General features: G+C 43.2%; 1 protein-coding gene across 4 annotated transcripts in view; it reads left to right on the top strand.

The window, feature by feature from the left end:
* CARMIL1 (capping protein regulator and myosin 1 linker 1) overlaps positions 1–10,388 on the top strand; it is a 189,095-nt gene extending 178,707 nt beyond the window's left edge. The window contains exons 36-39 of one of the 4 annotated variants that reach the window (XM_030943981.1): positions 2,251–2,484; positions 5,084–5,218; positions 6,806–6,952; positions 9,336–10,388. In XM_030943981.1, the coding sequence (XP_030799841.1) occupies positions 2,251–2,484; positions 5,084–5,218; positions 6,806–6,952; positions 9,336–9,472 (653 nt within the window). In that variant the 3' untranslated portion in view covers positions 9,473–10,388. The remainder of the gene's footprint in view (positions 1–2,250; positions 2,485–5,083; positions 5,219–6,805; positions 6,953–9,335) is intronic. The other 3 variants (XM_030943982.1, XM_030943984.1, XM_030943985.1) reach the window with 3 other exon arrangements.
* The last annotated feature ends 11,141 nt before the right edge of the window (positions 10,389–21,529 follow it).

Here is a 21,529-nt window from a genome sequence, read left to right as displayed (position 1 = left end):
TTGAAGCCAGGGCTGTCTGCAAAGCTGTGGATGCCCCTGGACCCTGCTCATGTGCACAAAGCAGCTCTCTCTCTGCATTGTGTACAAAATGGTGTTCCGCCTTGCAGTGCTTAGAGCACCACCTCCCTCTGCACCTCATCTTTCCATGCCCTTGTCAAGCCACAGTCCTGGGCCCTGACATGGCACACTGCAGCCAGCCAAGGACAAGGCTGACAGACTGGTTTGCATGTATACTTTGGGGACTGGCCAGTGACGGTTTCAAAAGGGATTCAGCTCTGGTGGTTTGTGTTTACTACATGAAAGGAGTGGTCTGAACTAGGATATCCAGGTCTGATTTCTCAGCAGAGGTGGTATCCTGCAAGCCTGGCACACAAGATTGCAAAAACATAGAGAAAAAAGGCTGGATCAAACAGGCTGAAATCAAAATCCAAATGTGGCGATCTTGATTGAGCACTTCAAATACCAATTTTGAAGTTTTATGTCTTTCTAAAGCTTTTTTAAGAAAGAGTATTCAAAGCATGCCATAATCTATAAATCAGTGCTTTTAAAGCCTGCTTGTCTTTTGAGGAGGACCTCGTGTGTCCCCTGAAGACAGCATACTGAAGTCAGAGGAGCAAGAATAGTCTGCACTTTGGGCATTGCAGTAGCTGGGGGTGTCTGACTCAACTTTTCTCTGGTTGTTTTTTCTGTATATGACACATTTCACCCCCACCACACTGCACTGTGCTTGCCCCTTCCTTTTGGCCTCCAGCTGTCAATTGTTTCCTTACCAGTCTTGCTTGAGAGCTCCCCAAGGCTCCTTTTCAATGTTGCAGCTACAGTTAGTCTTTGGCTTGGGCTAATTTATTTTAAATTACTGTGCTCTAATAATGTTAGAAGGCCTGAGGTCAGGAAGAAAAGAAAGAAAGTTAATGGAAAATTGCTGGATATTGTTACAGGAGAACTAAGCTAGTGGTTCTGAAGGAGAATAAGTTTAGGGGTTTTATTGCTTGCTTTGTGTGTGGATGTTGCCTGCTTCTTTTGTATGCACACATGCACAGGTGCAGGTGGTGCCCCACTGTTTCACTTGCAGCAAGAAAGTATTTCACATGTGCAGACACAAACTCTCCCTGTCACACACTCATGCTCATCTCTATGCACCATGCAGCTGTCTGCTTTGCCAGAGTTTAACTCCAGCTGGGCTGGAAAACAGCTACATAGGCTGGAAAAACATACTGGAGATTGGCTTGTAACAAACTGTATAAACACTCACCCCCCCCTTCCTCCCACTGCCGTTAAAATGTCTGTGCTCAGCACTTCCATGTTCAGTAGGCTTTCTGAATGGGAATAGCAGGTAGGTAGGTCAGGTCAGCATCTGTGAGCACACACTTGGTTTTGCCAAGTAACAAGGCTACCAGTCTGCATTTCAGTTAGTCTGAAATTCTCTTCTGAGATTAAAGATGTGAAAACTGTAGAAAGTCCCAGGCTAAGAAACAAGTTCCAAGATTATAATTGAAACTGCTAGATATAAACTTTCTACCTCCTGAAAGCTGCTGAGTAGGAAAGTAGAGCAGGCTTTTTGCTTGTTAGCAACCTGGAGTCCAGCAGACTTTCTACCAGCTTGCACAGCTAGATGGGACTGACTTACTACCTGCAAGTCACTGTAAATTGATCTCTAAATACTTTGGTCTTTGTTTGGGACAAATAACACGTTAGTAAACTTACTAATGTGTGGAAACTGTAAGCCATGTACAGTGTTATTAGACAAATCAAAATACTATATAAAGAATACTTTGATCTGGGCTGAGTTTCAAAATCTCTTCTAGCACTTGCTAAAAGCAACAAATAAAAAGATGTAGCCTGCTGGTCACACACTTGGGATTTATTTTCTGGGCTAGGATTTCTCTGTTGATCTTTGAAACATAACCTTTTGTCTGTAGAGACACAAAACAGTCAGGAGCGGCTTTTTCCACTGATCCATCACTGTTTTCTCAGCGGGTAGGCTGTGCCATCTGCTCCTAGAAATGTGAAGGAGGAATAAGGTCCAGCTAGCCATCACCTCAAATATATTATAAAGGGAGACATGCAATTGCTATCTTGGACAATTGAATCACAAACCTTAGCACATGTCAAAATTAGCAGGTTTAGAGGCTTTGCTTGCAGTGATTAGTGCATGTGTTAGCTTGTGGTGGTGTTTTCCACACCACCATAGCTGTGCATGGACTCTTCTGTGCTGCAGCAGACTGTATTTTATGTGTCTATTTATTTCAGTGCCTAAACAACAGCACACCCTTCCAGAGAGTCGGTTTGCATCGAATAAAGGCGACTCCATCTCAGCGTCGTCAGAAAAAAATTCAAAAGCTGAACCAAAGGCAGAAGCTGGTGCAAAGGCAAGAAGTTCTTCCAATACACCAACTAGTCCAAAGCCCCCACTGCAGTCAACAAAGCCCAGCCTGGCAGGACGACCCACAGTGCCACAGAAACCACGCTCTGCCTCTCGTACTGGTGAGAAGCTCTTCTGGGCAGTTGTTATCCCCAGCTCTGGGTGCTGTTCATGTGGGCTGTGGTGGAGACAGCCATTGCCACAGCCTGAACAGAAGTTAAGAGGAGAGGGACCGGTTCTTCATTGCCTTGCTCTTGACTCGCATCCTTCTTTTCCACCTCCTTTTGCCCTAATTCAAATAAACTTATTAAAATGGTTTAATCTGTGATCCTCAAGAGTAAAGTGTGAGAAGCAGTAGTGGCAGTGGCAGAGCTGTTTTTGAGTTAGCTGCTATGACAGAAGAGGTGAGCACAGAAAGCTACTTCAGCATCAAAACCCTATTGTAGTAGCACTGACAAAAATAAATGTGTTTTCTCTAAAAACCTGGCTCTATATACTAATGTTCTTGGGGTATTGTGGCAGGCTGCTCTTAGCCCCTCAAGCAAGTGCCTGTTTGTTAATAACTTGTACAAACCAGCTGTCTCTTTTTCCTTGTTTAGCCTTTGTTTATTTCCTTATTGCTTTTGACTGAAAATAATTGAACTGGGCTTTATAACCCTGCAAGGCTGTCTTCTGCCCAGATACTATCTTAAGGTTTCCAATAGTGAGAAATGTTTCAGCACATCTCCCATGCATTTGTCTGCCTGCTGTTTAATAGACCAGTGTCACAACCTCCTCTTCCCAAAGTACAGCCACTGCAGTTGAGGAGAATTAAAAGCCAGTTACAGACTTCCCAAGTATCTACAGCAAATACAGCTCATTAACTGCCAGGGAGTGAAAAATATGAGTATGGCAAGAGCTTGCAGCCCTCTTGACTTTTCCCATAACCACTGTTGACCTTAGAATGATGTAATTTCTGATAAGGATGAGGAGTCAAAGGGATGTTAGGGCCTCCTCCCTGCCCTTCATGTGGAACCTGAGCCTTCCTTAGTCTCTGCACTCCAGTGGGCAGAATGTTGTTCACATACAATATCACCTTCAGATTTTAGGTGGATTTACGTTTATTTTATTGACCATTTTAGAAACTGTTAGATGCTCATGAAGATGAATACAACAGGGAGGGTATAGATTATTTGGTGGTGCTCAGTCTGTAAAATAGGCAGTCAGGAAGACCTGAGCTGTCTGTTTCTGCCAGCTCCTATTTCCTGCAGAGAGAGCATACTGTGGATTTAACACAAGGGGGTAATTAATACTTACCCATAATAAGCCAGCTCTTTGGCCGATAGTAAAAGCAGCACAGCTCTGTTGCAGTCTAACTTCTGTCCTAGTACTTATAGTAACCCACTGCCTAAGGATGCCCAGGCGATGTGATGAAGAAAACCAAGCAATCATCCTTTCTGTGTTCCTGCTCTCGCTGATGTTTCCAGCACTGTGGCCACACAAATAGTAGCAAATTTTTTGCTAAGTAATCTGGATGCAAAGGAGCACAGCTCAGATGTCCACCAATTGTCAAAGACTGAAAGTCTATATCTAGCTGTGTTTGCCAGTCAGTGTGCTCCTCCTTGTGTTGATATTGAGCTTTCCCAAGCAAGTGGCCTCACAGGCATATCAAATGCATGGAGAAGGTCCAAGAATTATTGTGTCTGTTTGTACCAAGTTGCATTTTGGAAGCTCATGATTTTCCTGTGCTGAAAGTGAAATAGTTGACTCTTTGTGGTCTCTCCTTAACAGAGATAATTTTTGATTAATTTCTAGTATGCAACTGAATTAACTCTTTTTACAAATACATAATACAGATGATACTCTGACTTCCTTTTGTTCTTCTGTCAATGCTAACCTATCTTCCTAGTTCCTCTGTTATGTACACATGCCACTGTTTACTTCTTGAAAAGCAAACTTAAAAGCAGTTTAATAATCCACTCTGGCCATACTTCCCTACTGTCTGAATGAGGCCTGTGGACCGTAAGACTGAAAAGGTCTTCCTGTAAGGACTGTAAAGATGGTAGTCAGCTTGCCTTACATAATCCATATCCAGCCTTTTAGAGAAACAAGATATCCAGATGGTTTTAAACCATAGATTTAAGTTTCAGATTTTCTCACAGTCTGGAAGATGGAAGTATTTTTTTTTTTAGCAACTCTTTATGGATGCCCTTGTGTTATGCTCTGGGAAGTTATTAATGGAACTACAGAGTTCTGTAATGCTTTTTGTGTATATTTTTTCCCCTGCTTCACTTTTAGACCTTATCATTGTGAAACAGGACATCTAAATTGATGAGTTTATTATGTTTCAGAGCAACAAAAATATAACTAGAACAAATATTTCCAGAAATCCATCCAATTTTTTTTCAGGTGTTCTTTACAAATTGCTACATATATCTTGCAGGTAAATCACATGTTCACGTCAGATTTCTATTTGCACTACAATACCAGCACACATGAAAAATGCTGAAATTGAGATCTTCTGTTTGACTGCTTAAAGTCTTTCACCTGGACTGAGGTCCATACAATTTGTTCTCTTGTTGTAATGTAAATACCTGAATCCTTCTTTTTCTGACACAGGTTCTGGCTAGTTTTTGTTTGTGTATTGTGTTGAGGTTTGGTCCATCATAAACAACTGTTTCTGTGAGCTTTAGTGTAGATACAATTTTTCCTTCTCACCTTTTTGTTTGTGGTACTCCACAGAGGATGCTCCAGAGTCTCCCTCCGGCCCCAGTTCCCCAAAAGTTGCCCTGCTTCCACCAGTGCTGAAGAAAGTTCCTTCTGATAAAGAAAAGGATGGTCAGAGCAGCCCCTCAGTCAGATCATTTTCTCAAGAAGGTAGGAGTATTTGTGTAACCTGGTGCCTTCTAGCGAAATTTGATGTGTCATTGTCTCCTGATTTGTTGTCATCTGGAAGGGAAGAGGGTTATGCATTTGAAAGGGCAAAAAGCAAGGAAAATTTATCTGGTCACTTATTCAGCATTTTTTCCACCTATCTTTGATCAAATCAAAATAAACAATTAATCCCTGGGTATTAATAATGTAACTGAATAATTAAGGGATTTATGTGTACATTTATGGTTGGTTTGGTCTGAATGAAGATGTTCAGACCAATAATGTGAAATTTCACACAATAGTGTGAAATGCAGCTCTGTGATTCAGCATGTTTCCAGGGGAGCAGCCATAACTTTGTTCCTTGCAGCCAGCCCACTGCTCTCTTTGTTTTCCTTCCTGTTGGTCTCTGCACATGACTGGGTTTGCCTCCCCATCTTTGAGCAATGAGTCTCTGTGTGCCAGGGCAAGGCTTGGTACCTGCTATCTTTTATACACAACAGTTGGCTGCTCTCTTCTCTTTGCTGATTTCATGTGTGCACTGAATTTTTACTTTTGCTGATGCATTCTCATGCCCTGAGTTGATTCTTAGAAGAGCTCAAGCTTCCTCTGATAGCATAGGGTATGTGGAGAAGTAGTCACAGGAATGTTGCTCACCATGGTGTTAGCTGGCACAAGTCATGACGTTTGAAATCTGGGGGTGAGATGTCTTCCTTCCTGGGTCTCTCCTCAAAAAAGACGTCTAAGGTGATTCCCATCACTTAAGTTGTGAAACAAATGGGTGCCCTTTCACACTCTGACAGCAGATTTTCACAGCATAAAATGGGAAAAAACGAGTTGAGGTAGCTACATAATGCTGGGTTGTGAAGACTGAGAAGTTGTGCTGCCTACAGAACCCACTGTTGTCATTCAGATGATCCAGATTGCCAAAACAAACAGAAGTCAGGCACTGTGCTTTCTTACTCCTTGCTCCTCAAGCCCTTCCAATCAAACACAGAATTTTCTATTCGGCTCTACATGGCACTGTACATATTTTATCAATAATAGTTTAGACTTGCCAGGTCCTTAAGGAGCTGCTGGGCTTTGCATGAAATTGTTTGGGAAAGAGTAAATTCTGTTTATTTTATTTTTATTCATTTTCATGTTTTCTTTTTAATTCATTACCGTCCTACTTCCTCACTTAGCCATTCCTCTGTCCTTGCTTTCTGCCTCTCTTCAGGCTAGCATATTCAATTTATTTCTGCAGCTGGTAAATCACTGCAAATCTGTCCGAGTTAGTAACAAAATTAAATCTCCTGTGAAATAAAGCTACAAATTAGATGATACTTGATTGTAAATTTGCTTTATGTGGATGATTTTAACTGTACTTCATGGGACAATCTGAAAATACGCCTCTTTGCGCTGTGCAGCTTTGAGATCGGGCTGCAGTTACCAGCACCTCAAGATATCTGGACTACATTTAAACAAGCAACTGGCATACTGATTACTGCTCTCTGATTAAATAGGTTGGATAAGTGAAAATTTTCATATTACCTTCTGTATGTGGGCCTACAGAACAGCTTAGGAGTATAAACAAATTCTTTTCCTTGCTAGAGCTAACAGGAGATTGTCAAAAAAGAGATGCAGCTCTTGACTGTGCCAAGCCATCTGGCAGTGTGAGAACCACTCCGGGGCAGTATTCTACCAGTGCAGAAGAGGAAGCTAATGTGCTTGGGCAGAGGATGGCACAGTCAACTTCTGGTTAGAAGTTTTCATTTTTCATCAAGGTGGTGCTTGATAACTGGCACTAACAGTTGTTAAGAAATGGTAATAGCAAAGAAAACACAGAAGGGTGTTGGTTTGTCATCTGTCATTATGAGAAAAGTAAAAATCTCATGGGGTTCTAATCATATTTCTGCCCTCATGGGATTTACATGGCATGAAAAAATTCACAGAGAAAACATGTTTTGTGCATTTTTCCTCTGTGTCAACTCCAGTGACCAGTCCCATCTAGCACATGCAGCCCCTCTGCAGAAGAGCACTCACTACTGTCTGTGACTGCTCAGTGCAACAACACTGGCACGCTGCAGGTAGGCTGGCTGCTGCTTGCTGTGCTTGCACACCTGTCATTTCTAAGATCATTCACTTTTGTGTTTCAAAAGACTTTTCAGCTTGAATATTGTTAGTGCCAGTTTCAGTGCATCACTCACAAAACCATTTGAGAACTGGGTAAATCAAATTATTTATTCTTACTTTGATTTTCAGTTGCAAAAGCAAATAAAAATACCACCTAAAGAACCCAAGCCCAGCACCTGTTAGTTGAAGGAGCAGCTTTGACTCACAGTGAGCTGATTCAGTAGGCTATAAAAATGTTCATTTCCTTTATGTGCTTTTAAAATATAAAAGCTCCTGTTCTCAAATGGTACATGTTTATATGTTTTTTTACCTCTTAAATGGTTGGTTTGAACAGTTGTTCAAAATTACTTTTTTTTTTTTTTTTAAGGTATTTTAATTGTGTATTTGAACATCTTATGCAATTCCATTTACCCACAGTTTTTCTGTTTATAAGACATCACATAACCTTTCCTCGGGCCAAAATTTATCCTTTTTGTATTATAGAATCAAACTTAGTCCATCCAAACTGGGAATCTCCCCTCCCTATCTGTGAAATGGATTTAAACACTTTTCTCAAAATCTCTTCCTGTTTCCCAGCTTGTAATGCCAGGATAAGAATGCAGAGTGTGTGTAGCTGCTGGCCCTTATTTCCTCACATATTTTGGGCTAGCACAAATGAGAAAACTGGTATTTTGGATTCAGGAGAACTATCTGGCTGCCTTGGGATCCCTCTCTGTACTTCCCACATTCCTGGCAGTCCGTGACACAACCTGCCAGACTTCGAAATGGCGGCAGGGATGGTCAGTGGCAGGCTGCTGCTGTGGCTGGAGCTGCATGCTGGGGACAGGGTAGGCTGTTCCCTGCAGGGGGGAGGCTACAGGTGACTGGTACATGGGGAAGGAGAGGTGGTGCTGCATGGCCACAGCAGCTCCTGGTGCCTTGTCAAGAGAGGTATTCACAAAAGTGGTCAGGAGCAAGGATCAGTGTGAACCAAAGCCGACCATCCCTACCCGAAATGGTGGAGCAAAGAAGGTCTTGTAATGACAACATTTAATTTTGTGGGAGTGAAGTGAGGTGACTTGCAGCAAGGTCACATTTAAGGGCCACTGTGTGTTTGAAGTTTCACTTCAAGTGCAAGTATGAGATTTGTAATGGTATCAGTCCTTGGGTAAGGTCACCCTGGTTGATGTGTATAACCATCTTGTTACCCTAGCAGTTGTAGGCCACTGGTTAGGTCAGGAATCTCAATAAGGTTTTACAACCTTCTTTTCCAATTTATTTTGAAGCTTATAGGTTTGGAGAAAGCCCTGGCTTTATGGAGATTTCAGAGTGCTTGGTGAACAAAATGTGTACTGTTGCATTTAAATCATGAGAAGTGAATATGGCCTCCTGCTTACCCCATTGCCGAGCAAAGCAAGGTGCAGAGCCATGGGTGACCTTCTTATCAAGGGACTGGGAGGACCTTGGGACCTGGAAGTGTAGAGGAGCAGAGAGAAGAAGTTTGGGTAACTTGGATGCTGAGGTGAACATCTGTCCTATTTAAAGCTGCTGAGTGAAAAAGGAGAGCACAGATGTGTCCTGCTAGGGAGACAGGCCTGCCTGAGATGTGCTTCACTGGTCTGAGGGGCGCCCAGCAGGCACATGTATCAGCCTGAGCCATCAGGAGTACACTATCTGAGATCCACCTGGAAAAAAAATGCTGTTTTGGTTTGGAAGTGGTGTGATAAGAAGAAAATTTCCAGGCCATTTCTAACTGTAATGCCAATCCATGTCACAGTGAAATACTGTGTCATGTTTCAAGTTTGCCTGCTTGCCAGTCAACCAACCAGTGGAATAAATCCTGCTCAAACTCTCTCTTCTCACCTTTTTCTGGAGTGAAGAATTAATGGGCCTATGCTACTCCTCCTAGTGCAAATTAATTCAGTGGTATCAGGAGCAGCTCCCATGTGCATTAATGACTTTTTTAATTGTTTTTTTTCTTCCTTTCTCTTCTGCAATCATTAGTAAGTCCTGTTTCTGTTTTATGCAGCTGCAAAAAGAAGCCCTGGGCAGCAGTCTCATGAGTTCCAGGAACTGAAGCAGAGGTCCTTAAGTAAAGACGGCCATCAGGGAAGCAAGTCCAGTGACTCTGGAGAAGAAGCAGATAAAGATTTTATTTTTATTTAGCAATCAGTACAAGTGCTTTGTAGCGCAAGAGCTTTTCATAACAATCAGGGTTCAGCAATCAACAGCCCTTTTAGTCAGCTGCTCTTTCACCACAGGTACATTTCCCTGCAGAAAACCTGATCTTCCAATCGTGACTTACAGTATACCTGGCATTGATTCGGTCCTTAATTTCTGGTGTGTACAGTGCAAGGCATTCCTTTCCATGCCTTTGCCTAAAGCCAGCTATTCTTTCATGTATTCGACTTGAATTTCTCTGAAGCAGCTACAAGGAGTGCCCTGCATTAGGGCATTTAGAAAGCAAAGCAAATTAACTGGACACTGTCTTACACTAATACACTGTACAGCAGGTAATGTGTTGTACTGCTGAATGTAAATGTGTCAGATCTGCACGTGACTTACCTATAAATATATTCTTGCGATATGCAATTGCACATTGTAATTATATTAAAAGAGCACACTAATAAAATAATTTGTATAGATTATATATATTAAATGCTTGGGTATGGTTTTTACATTCTCCCATAGGAAACTTCTTTCTTCCTGTTCTCCCACTGTACATAAAGCTCCAACGCTTACATTTGTGTACTGTCAGAAAGCACAACAGAGAAGGATTTGGATTATGTATAACCATGGTATGCTTCCACATTCATATATTAATGTATATAGTTGATTGGAATGAGAGCAATTGAAATTTTATTAATATTGGTGTTTTCTGGAGGCCTTCCTTGGTTCTGTCTGCATATTAGCTTCATTTCAATGTGTAATTCTATGAGAAACATTGTTCGACATCTGTAAAAACATGTCAGCTTTTGAGGGAGGGGATGCAAATTTCACAGCTACCCACTTACATTACAGGTTGAAGGGATTTTATTCATATGTATATTTGTAACAATAAAAAATGATTTTACAACTGAAATACTAGTCTTCATTTTTACAGAACTGTTTGTGGTCTGATGGTCTCTGATCTTTGAATGCTGGCATTGGGTCACATGGGCAAAGTGTGCAGTTAAGACAAAACCTGTTTAATTTTTCTGCTTCTAGCAAAGTGCCTGTTCCAGCTGAAAGGGACACATACACATCATAAAAATACTGAAGGAAGATCACTTCACTATTCTCCCCACTTGGAATCTTCAGAAAAATACCCTTTCTGTGAGCCAGAAACACCTATTACTTAAATTCTCAACTTTGGTCCAAAAGAACAAAACAAAACAGGTTTAGTAACTCTGTCCCATGAGCAATTTCTCTAGACCTTTTGTGGCTTCTTGAGGAGACAAAAGTGCTCAGATACCTGCCTGTCTGATGACCTTCAATCTGATCCCTGTGCACATGAAAAAAAATCTTCTGAAAGAGAAAAGAAACAATTACAGAGACTCTGCAAAGAAGATATGATCAAATGAAATGCGATTGAAAAAACAAAAAAAAGCAAAAAATCGGAAGATTTAGTGACTACAAGAAAATGCTCTGGGAGGAAATCAGGTGCAGTGCAAAGGACCAAAAGAGGCCAAAACTAACCTCACAGATGTTGCAAAAGCAGGGGAAAAATTCAAGGAGGAGGACACAACTTGGAGGGGAAGATATGAGGGACATGGCATGGCATGCCATCAAGTGCTGGGACATGTACCAAAGCTTACCCAATTGATCCCCATTAAAATCACAAGATTTCGTTTCCCTTCCGAAAACACTCAGGAAAAAAGATTAGTCAAATGAAATGCAATTGAAAAAAAACCAAAAAAACCCTGAAAATCAGGAGATTTGGTGAAGGGAAGGGAAACAAAATCTTGTGATTTCAATGGGGATCACTTGGGCAAGATTTGGTGCATGTTGCAGCACTTGATGGCATGTCATGCCTTTTGATGGCTTTGACTTTGGGGAAGATTTTTTTTTTCTAAGTATCCATGCCATGTCCCTCATATCTTCCCCTCCTAGTTGTGTCCTCCTCCTTGATTTTTCCCCCTGCTTTTGAAACATCTTTGAGCTTAATTTTGGCCTGTTTTGGTCCTTTGCGCAGCTCCTGATATAATCCCGATCCATTTTCTTGTAGTCACTAACTTTCCTAAATTTCCCAAATTTCTTTTTTTTTTCTTCCAATTGCAATTCCTTTCGTGGTGTCTCCATTCCAGAGTGTTTGGAAGTCCTTCTTTTCTGTTTTGGCCTTCAGCATGGACCAATTTTGGCAAGCTTTGCTGCATGTCCCTGCACTTGATTGTGGAAGGATAGAATGTAAGAAAATAAAGATAGTGCAGAAGGCAGTCTCACACCTGAGGAGTTGCAGCTGTACTAATCACCAAAGATTAGGAACAGGCCTGCCCTTAATAGGCTACTGCTGTGTCTAATAACAAGAGTGCTACAAAAGAGTGGGTGAGCTGGTTGTACTGTGAAGAGAGCTGCAGTCTGTACTGAGAAGGAGGTCAGTGCTGTGAGGAGGTGCCCATAAGAAATCACTGAGAAGGTATGGAACTTATGTATTAAGATGGCAACACTTGATGGCATATGTCCTGCCTTTTGATTACTTTGACTTTGGGCAAGATTTTTTCTTTTTTTTTTTTTTAATATGTATCCATTCCATGTCCTTGTATCTTCCCCTCCAAGTTGTGTCTTCCTCCTTGACTTTTTCCCCTGCTTTTGCAACATCTGTGAACTTTGTTTTGGCCTGTTTTGGTCCTTTGCACTGCAGCTCATTTCTTCACAGACCATTTTTTGGAGACACTAAATCTCCTGGTTTTCTGTTTTTTGGGGGGCTTTTTTCAATTGCATTTCATTTGATCCTATCTCCATTCCAGAGTGTTCCTAAGCCTTTCTTTTTGGGTTTGCAAGATTCTGTTTCCCTTCCCAAAATGAAATGAGATTTTTGGCCTCTTTTGGTCCTTTGCAGTGCACCTGATTTCCTCCCGGAGCATTTTCTTCTAGTCACAAAATGTCCCGATTTTCGGTTGTTTTTTTTAAATTTTTTTTCAATTGCATTTCATTTGACCATATCTCCTTTCCTGAGTGTTTGTGTTTCTTTTGAGATGTGCAAGATTTTGTTTCTTTCCCTAAAGGAAGTTTCATTTCCTTTTGGGAAGGGAAACGAAATCTTGCGATTTCAATGGGGATCAGTTGGGCAAGCTTGTTGCATGTCCCTGCACTCGATGGCATTCCATGCCTTTTGGTGCCTTTCAGGACAAAAAGATGGTAACCTAGCCTCACAGATGTTGCAAAAGCAGGGGAAAAATTCAAGGAGGAGGACAGGACTTGGAGTGGAACATATGAGGGACATGGCATGGATGCTTATAAAAAAAAAATCTTTCCCAAAGTGCAAGCCATCAAAAGGCATAGCTTGCCATCAAGTGCTAGGACATGGACCAAAGCTTGCCAAAATTGATCCCCGCTGAAGGCCAAAACAGAAAAGAAGTGCTTGGGAACACTGCAATGGAGATACCATCAAGGGAAATGAAAGTGAAGGAAAAAAAAATTGGGAAATTTCGTGACTACAAGAAAATGCTCTGGGAGGAAATTAGGTTCAGTGCAAAGGACCAAAAGAGGCCAAAACTAACCTCACAGATGTTGTGAAAGCATGGGAAAAAATAAAGGAGGAGGACACAGCTTGGAGGAGAACATATGAGGGACATGGCATGGATACTTAAAAAATAAAAAAAAATCTTTGCCAAAGTGAAAGCCGTCAAAGGGCATGGTATGCCATTGAGTGCTGGGACATGCACCAAAGCTTTCCCAATTGATCCCCATTGAAATCGGAAGGTTTTGTTTCCCTTCTGGATTGTGAAACTTGCCATTTTTCCTATTGCTTTATTAAGGTCTTCTAAGTCAAAACAAAACATCTTAGAAGCTATTGGTAGTGTTTCATTTTAAAAGTAGGCAACAAAATGGTTGTAAAGAGGTCTTCAAGGCTGGAGGTTCCTTCCTGGGTTTTCCCTGGCTTCAAATTATATATTTATCTAAAATTATTAAGTAAAGCGTCTTTGTATTCACATATCTTCTTTTGGTTTTTTGCTATCAGTATGAACAAATGATAAATTGCAAAGGAAAACTTCAAATACCTGTACTTTAAATGAGAATTAATTTATAAATAAATAAACTCCAATTTTTATTCTTATAGGTCATAGAAAATTCAACATTCTGAGAACCGTAAGTATGGAAGAAGGGGTGCTCTATTGGTTTTGTGAGTTGAAGAAAATTACACCAAGGATTGTGGTATTAAGACAAAAATTTAAAATAGTCTATAACTTCCAGAGCAGTTAGTTGCTGAGGATTTCTTGCTTGTGCTTGATGTTCTTCTCATCAGTTATCTGATTGTGTTCTGCTCATGCTGTGAGAAACCACAGCAGTAATGTGTGCTCATCACCCAAATATCAGTAAACCCACAATGCTGAACCACACAAATGCTGTAGACAAAGCATCTGTTTGTGCTGTTAAGAAGCAGAAAAGCTTTAGGGCTGTAACATTTGTTTGCTGGAGTATAAGGATTTCATTAGACATCAGTGTTTTCCATATTAGTTATGGAAAGCCATTTGTCTTTATTCCAGCCATCAGTGTGTTGTGGGCAGGCTGAGTGGTAGAGAAACAACTATAAAGGAGTGCTAGTGAGAGCTCTTGAAGACCTGGGGTCTGGCTTTTTGTGTGTGTGGCTTTTTGGGTGGGGAGGAGTGAAGGTTTTCATTTTTTTACTTTCTTTCTGCCTGGCACATCCAGCACTATCAGCCTGACTGAAAAGAATTCATGTTGCATTCAGAGCACCCCTCTTGTACCTCTTTTGCATTTCAGAAATATTTACTTTTATTTTCAGTATCTTGAGCTCATGGACACCATGGGCAAGTGCCAGTGTGTTTCAGGAAAGGAACAACCATTGTCTCTTAGTGCCAAACCAAGCCAGGAGGTTTGGGGGGATCCTTGCAGAGCAGGAAGGTGCTGCCTTTCTATGAGCTGTGGGCCCCCCAAGCAGGTGCGTAGCTGGCAGAACCCTCATTTCTTGTTTCCTCCCTGCTGCTTGAGCTGCTCTGGGGTGGCCCCCTCTGATCCCTGCCTATCCTGGCCCATGTTCTTCTCTGGGAGGGTGAGGGGCAGAGCCCAGAAGCCACATTCAGCTGCTTTAGTGGGCTGTCAGTGGCAAGGATTCCTGGAGTTCCTGGGAGACTGAACAGAGATCAGGCAGAGGTATTACTGAAGGGAAGGGTTGCTAACTTGTTCTCCCAGGGCATCCATAATCTTTGAGTATCACCAATGCTCTGTGTTCCTTCCTGTCACACACTGGTGCTGTGCTAGCAGCTTGCTGGCAGTGGTGGGAGCAGAGTTTGGTGAAGAGAAGAGGTGGCCTGCCTTGCAGGCATGCTGCTGGCATTCATTCCCCTTGCAGCTGAGGGCATCTCCACAGTGCTGTGCTGCACAGTCTGGTCTCACAGGAAGGGCTCAGAAGGTCCAGCTGGGGTTATGTGTGACACCATGGCTTGGTCCCTGGGCCATGACTGCTGTCAGACAAGAGAGCAGTTGCCTTTACCATATTTAGGGGTAACAGCAAAGGGGAGGCAGCATCTGAGGTGACAGCAAGGCCCTCTGCTTTGCACCATGCACATAAGCATGTGTACATTCTGTATGAGTAAACAAGAGGGAAGGACCAGCAGCCCTGGTCATCCAGTTAGAAATGCTGCCCTGGAAGGGGTCTTACCATGAGCATCTCAGTTCAGAATTGCACCTAACTGATCCACCTTTAGGAAATGGGGGCAAAAAGCTCTTCTGGATGGAGCTGCTCTGCTCTTTTCTGCCCTTAAATCTGGTTTTCAGGTTTTGCTGGCAAGGAATTTCACCCCTGATGTGCATAGTGGGAGCACCTTCCCCTCTGAGAGGCACTGAAGAAGGGCTGTGGTTGTGTGCCAGTGTGAACTCAGACAGCTCTGTACCACAGCTGCAGGACCTACTGCCCACTCCCTGCTAAAGGAGGTTAAAATCTGACTGATACATTTTGAGCTTTTTAAAGTATTCCCTGATGTGCAGTAACAACAGTAAATAGCTGCTTCCTAAAATGGGACTTCTAATCATCCTAAATCTTCCCCCTCTGCCAGAGCCAGCCATCCAGGCTGAGACAAATTGGGAATTAATGTAGTCCATTAGTCACAAATCTGTGCAACCCACCACACTTAGCTCAGAGCTCCCACCAGCACAACTTCTCACCACCATTGCTTATTAATTGATTAATGTGGAGATGATTTCTCTCTCCTATTGCAAACAAAATAAGGTACTGAGAATAATTTTTGGGAAAATAGCAGAAGGCTCTGCTCCTGTTTGAAACTCATGAGAGCTGTGCTGCTTTCCTCATGCCCAGGGATGCTAATACCAGGTTGGTTGTGCCTGAATCCCACCTCTGGAGATTATCCTCCACTTGTGCTGAAGCTTGGGGAAGGTTTCACGTAGAAGCACTGTTCTTTGCTTCTCCTGGAGCCATGAGCCAGAGGAGTAAGAAACAGCACAGATTGAGTAAGAGACTATAATTTAATGCTGGTGTCCTGTTGATCAGGCCTGGAAAGCAGAGCAGTCTTTCCCCATCCTAAGAAAATGCAATTTAAAATTGCAATTTTCAATTTGTTTGAAAACAAATTTTCAAATTGTTGAAAATTGCAGCATAAATACAAGGTGCCAACCTTTCCTTCTAACGTATGATCTCCTCATCCCAGAAGTAAGGGATCATAGGAAGATCTGCCAGGCACCTTCACAGCTTTCCTACTCATCTCTGTGCTCATCCTCCTGCAGTTCCTCATGCCTCCTCCCAACAGGGGACTCTTGTCAGCACCATAGCAACTGCCTTTGGAGCCACCTGAGCCACCCTCCACTAGTGTCCAGCTTTTCCAAAGCCTCCTGACCACAGGCAGGGCAGCACTTCACAGCAGCTGGGGTGCTTTCCCCAGGGGACAGAGAGGGGTGTGCCCATTTTTAGTTGAGAGCAACGAGCTTCACTAAATAGACAGTGCTCGTGGAGTTCCTCAGGCCATGATGGCACCTTGTTTCAGCAGGCATTGCCAGCGACTGGCATCTTAAAATGCTGCTCTTATCATTGCATGTAGAAGTCTTTTTTTTTCCCTTCCTGAAACTAAGATTTCTCCAGCTCTGGAGGGCAGTCTTCCAGAGCTGTGCAGAGTTTGTGAATTCAGAGACCTGGGGAACAGGCATCTGAATGGGTGAAGAAATGCAGAAGTGAGGCTTCAGGGCGATCTGCAGGGCAGGGAAACAAATCAAATAGTGATTTGTTGGCTGATGGCAAGTCGCTAGAAAGCAGCCTAGTGAGGGGACCGCATCCAAGTGCCTCTTGGGATTGTGAGGTGCCCTAGAGGTTCCAGGGTCACATGGTGAGGAGAGAAATCCCAGCTGATGGAGAAAGGCTGGTGCAGGGCAATGGCTGAGCTCCTGATAAAGCTCCTTTTTCTTCTGAGTCCAGGACAAAGCTGTCAGTTCTCAATCAGCAGCCAGGGACAAGGTGGTCCACAGGATGAGGCACTTGCTTAAGCAGGAACCAGAACCAGAACGCCAGCTCACCCCCTCCCTGGGCCCTCTCACCTGTGCTTGCTTCTGCTGCATCAGGGAGATCCTGCAGGGGCTGCAAGTGTCCTGTGGTAAAAATTCCCTCCATGCCAAGTACCAAAGAGGAATCACTGTGAGAGCAACAATGCTCATCAGCACCTAGAAGCTGAAGAGTGAAAATACAACTGAAGAACTGTATTTTTGACTAGAGGGAAAACAATCTGTGGGTCTCTGAACAGAAGATGGTGTCATTGTGAGGGATCTGTTATTGCAGGACTTAATTTCTTATACTGTATCCCACAGCAAACTGAAGAGGCTCCTGCAGATAGGCTCTCTTCCTAATTAGAAAGCTGCTCTGCCTTTGACACCCCTACATCAGCTGTCCCAGGAATTTATTACATGCAGGTTCCAAGTGTCCATGTTTGGGAAGCCTGCATGGAAAAGCAGATATGCTGCCACTGTCCCTCTCAGCCGTGAGTTGAGGTTTTTGCTCTGATGCCTCTGTGCTGATGCTGCTTTGGCTGTTTATGATGAGTTCTGCCAGCTGACCCAGAATCCTTCAGAGCCTGTTTTTTCTGCTTTTCCAGTAAGTTGCCCTGAGAATAAAAAAGCTGCATGGGAGAAAGAGTATTTAATTAGATTGATACCAGCCAGGGAAGGCAGGAGAGGGGCTGCTAGCTTGGCAAATCCAATTTGGTTTCACTGAATGGAGGAGTCAAGTTAACTCTGTAATCTCTGTTTAGCATCGTTCCAGGAATGCCTCCTTCCCTTCCTGTTTGCTTAGGTGAGTAGGACCTAATAGAGGGTAGAGGAGAGTGTTGTGGAGGCTGTACAGCCCAGGCTTTATTTGGACAATGTTAAATCCCAGCCAAAGACTAAAATAATGACAGTCATGAATTGTAACTGAGACTGCAGTCCCTGGGTAGCAATGAGCAGCATGTAGCTGGGGGAAATATCAGCTTTTCTTTTGGGAAATCTCAAATCCCTTCTGTTGTCCTGACCCCTCATTTCAGTGGAATCCTTGTGGGAAGAGGTTGTCTGCTTCCTTATAACACTCAAGGGATCCCATTGCTGGTCCAAAATGAAGAAAACAACAGAGGACTGAAGCTTCAACTTGGAGGGCTGGCTGGGAAGGCTGGAGAAACTTAGCTTTGATGGGAATCTGTAGATGGAAATGTCTGTGGGATGGTAATCTTTGTGTCACACCACATCCATCAGTACCTGACCTGAACTGATATTGCCCTTCTTTGCACCCTAAACCCACACACTCTGCACTACATGAGCCAGAAGGATGGACCCAGGATCTAACCCAGCGCAGGAATGTGGGATTTGCTGGGCAGAGGGAGGGAGCAGGATGGAAGGAGGGGCAAGAGAAAGGCATCCTTGTTGGAGGTGGGGGTCTACTGCTAATAAGCAGCTTGTACCCATCTGAGGATGGTTGGAAAGAAGAGTCTATTTCTTTTCTGCAGCAGACAGCTTCATCTGTGACTTGATTTCCAAGAAATTGCGTGAATAGTAGGGGGTTTCACTGACTGTATTATTTCCATTTCAATTTCCTTTCAGTTTGCCTTTCATTGCTCCTGCAGCATTTTCCTTTGCTGGGATGCTCACAGACCCCTTGCTGGGCAGGAACGCATCATCCCCACCCTTGGCAGCCCGAGCAGTGCACAGCAGCTCAGCCAGCATACCCACCTCCCACACCCACCACCCTGATACAAACCAGGGTCTGGGGAAAACGGGGCGCACCGAGGATCCGGGCTGCGGCTTTCTGCAGGATCTATGCAGGACCCAAACCACCTGCGAAACACCTGCCCAGTGAAGGATGAAATGCCGATGGCTGGTGTTGGCTTCCTCAGTGTCTCCAGTCAGTGCAAAGCTGAGAGAAGCTGAAACCATTTGATGAGGAAAATTATTTCCATTTAACTGTGCATGTATTTGGATTTTTTTCTGTAAAGGTGAGGAGCAAAGAAGTCCTACCACAAATCCAAATATTTGGTTTGGTTTTTTGTTCCCTAGTCTGTTCATGAGAACCCAAATGTTTCATTTCACATCAATACTTTGAGTCTGGCCCAAAGAATGAGGCATTTGTCAGCTGCCCCTCATTTTTGTTTCCAGATAAACAATCTGCACTTTTATCCATGTTTTCCCATGTACAGTTTGATTAAGCCTTTCTGCAAAGCTGGGGGTTTGGCCACGAGCTCCTTAGTTTGCTCTTTACTTGGCAATAGTTGCCATTTATTATTTATTATCAATATCAGCTTAATAAAACAGCATTGCTTGTGTCCTCAGCTGGAGGGTTCCTTGACCCACAGCAGGACCAGGCAATGATTGTGCAAATGCTTCTAGCCTCAAGGGTCCTACTGAAGCACATTCTTTTTTTTTTTAAAGCTTTCCAAAACACAGGTTTGAGCTCTTCAGCCTTGAATTTTACTGCAAGTGCAAAGCTGAAGCTAAAGTCCTTATGTAAAAGTGTTCATTACTTTTTAAAATACTGCCTACCTCTAACACTTATTTATTCCTCTGAGGAAATAAGCCAAAGCAGAGTGGTTGCCGAGTTTGGTACATGAGCTGCGCACACAGCAGCTATCTTCAGTGTGTTGCTTTAATACTAATGCCACTAGGTCCACAGTTCAATATTCTCCTCAAATTTACAGTGTTCCACAGGAAGTCCAGCTGGATGAGTAAAAATTGTTCTGAGCTGTTTTTTGTTTAGTTTGTTTTTCTTCTCACTCAGGCTTAGCTGAGTCACCTAAAGCAATTGGAGAAGCTGAACACATTTTAGGCATGCAGCAAGACAGCCACATTCTCTCTGCAGGCTGGGATTTTACCTGGTTCCAACCACTTTGAGTTAAATTTTACAATTCCACCCCTAAGAATCCTAAATCCATTGTGTGCAAGACTTGAGGTGGGGCAGAGCAGCTAAGCTGTGCATCTATGGGGTGGCCCCTGTATCTATAGGATATTTCAGTAGAGGATTTTGTGGAGAGAACAAAGGCTTAGCTGGTGCAGTCAGAAGAGGAATCCATCATCTCTGCTCCTTTTTCCCCCTTTGCAGGTATGGTATGAAACCAAAATCCCTCTCTGCCAGCACTGAGAGTGCCTGGGATGACGAGGATTCTCAGATGGATGGACACTTATCATCCACATCCTCATGCACAGGTAACAATGAGTTCTTGTGAAAGTCCTTCAAACTTGAAGGTCTTTTTTTCTCTCCAAACTGGACCTGGTTTCACTGGAATTGTGTGAGATGCTGGATAAATACAGGTAGTTTAAACAGGGTGTCACTTCTTGCCTGCTCTTCCTCCTGTGAGAGCATGGGGGAGAACCAGCTGTGAGAAGCTCTTCTCAGTGTCCTGAGCTTTGCATCTAATCCCATAAAATCTCACTGTCTCCATCCCTGCCAAATGGCAGGGTGCTTTCACTTGCAAAACATTTCAAAGCATGGGTAGTGTTTCCTCAAGTTAGTTTTGTTAATGATATTTTTTAGTAAGAAACCAGTTGGCATGATCATAATACCAGGGGACCTTGTTGGTTATCAGCCATGCCAGTGGTTTCCAAAGCCAAGTTGCAAACCATGTTAGAAACTGATGAACATCTCTTTCCTAAAAACTTGGATCAGTATGCTCCCTGTCTGGGGTAGATGGGCTTTGGGTCCTGGGAAGAGAGATGGCCCCAAAAAGTGACCTTCATGCCATGGAGCAGTGCCAGGTGCCTTCATCCCACACAGGAGATCAAGCAGCCACCATGGGCCACATGAGGCCACCACTGCCAGGGAGTCATAGTGGGAAACAGTGGGAAGAAGAGACTGAAGGACAGTTTCCATGAGGGAGCCCTCAACCTAAGGCGAGGCCTGACTTTTGGCCATGAGGCAAGGAGAGATGACAGAGAAACCTGGGGAGTGACTCTACTCTTGCCTGCAAGGGACTTGGGTAGGTGTCCCCTAAAAATTTAGACTTTTCCATCTCATTACCTAATGAGTTCCTCTCCCATGCTGGGGGTTTCCCGCCTGAGCATGGTCAAGGAATGCTTGTGGCCTTGCTGTTGCGTTAAGATCTTGATGATAATTTTTCAGAGGTCCAAAGGTGACCCCAGGCTGCTGTCCAGGGAATCACTGTACTGAGATGCTTCCATGCTGCTGTTTAAACACATCAGCTTTACAGCATCTCCTTTTTCTTGTACACTGGAAAAGTTGGACATTGCTGTGTTGTGCTCTGTTGTGATCTCCCTGAAAGAATTTCCTGAGTAAAACACAACTCAGTTCCTCAGGGTTTTTCCCCCCCCTCAGATCAAATAGGAACCTTCTCAGGGCAAACACTAAATACTTTTTTAAAGCCTTTTCCGCTGCTTCTGAGAGCATCTCTAAAGCAATCATTATGTGAAAAAAAAATCAAAATATGTATACATTGAATCAAAGGCAACCTAGAAATAACTGTAAGGGTCTCAAAGGAGTTAATAATGATTCTAGGAGCACACATGGAGACTAGCTCAATCCCAGGTGCCTAAAATCACTGCAGGTGAATACACAAGTGACATTTAAATCAAGTCTACTCCCAGGCT

This window comes from Camarhynchus parvulus, chromosome 2 (assembly GCF_901933205.1).
Source record: "Camarhynchus parvulus chromosome 2, STF_HiC, whole genome shotgun sequence".
In the NCBI taxonomy this organism is placed as follows: domain Eukaryota; kingdom Metazoa; phylum Chordata; class Aves; order Passeriformes; family Thraupidae; genus Camarhynchus; species Camarhynchus parvulus.
This window is presented reverse-complemented; position numbering and strand designations above follow the sequence as displayed.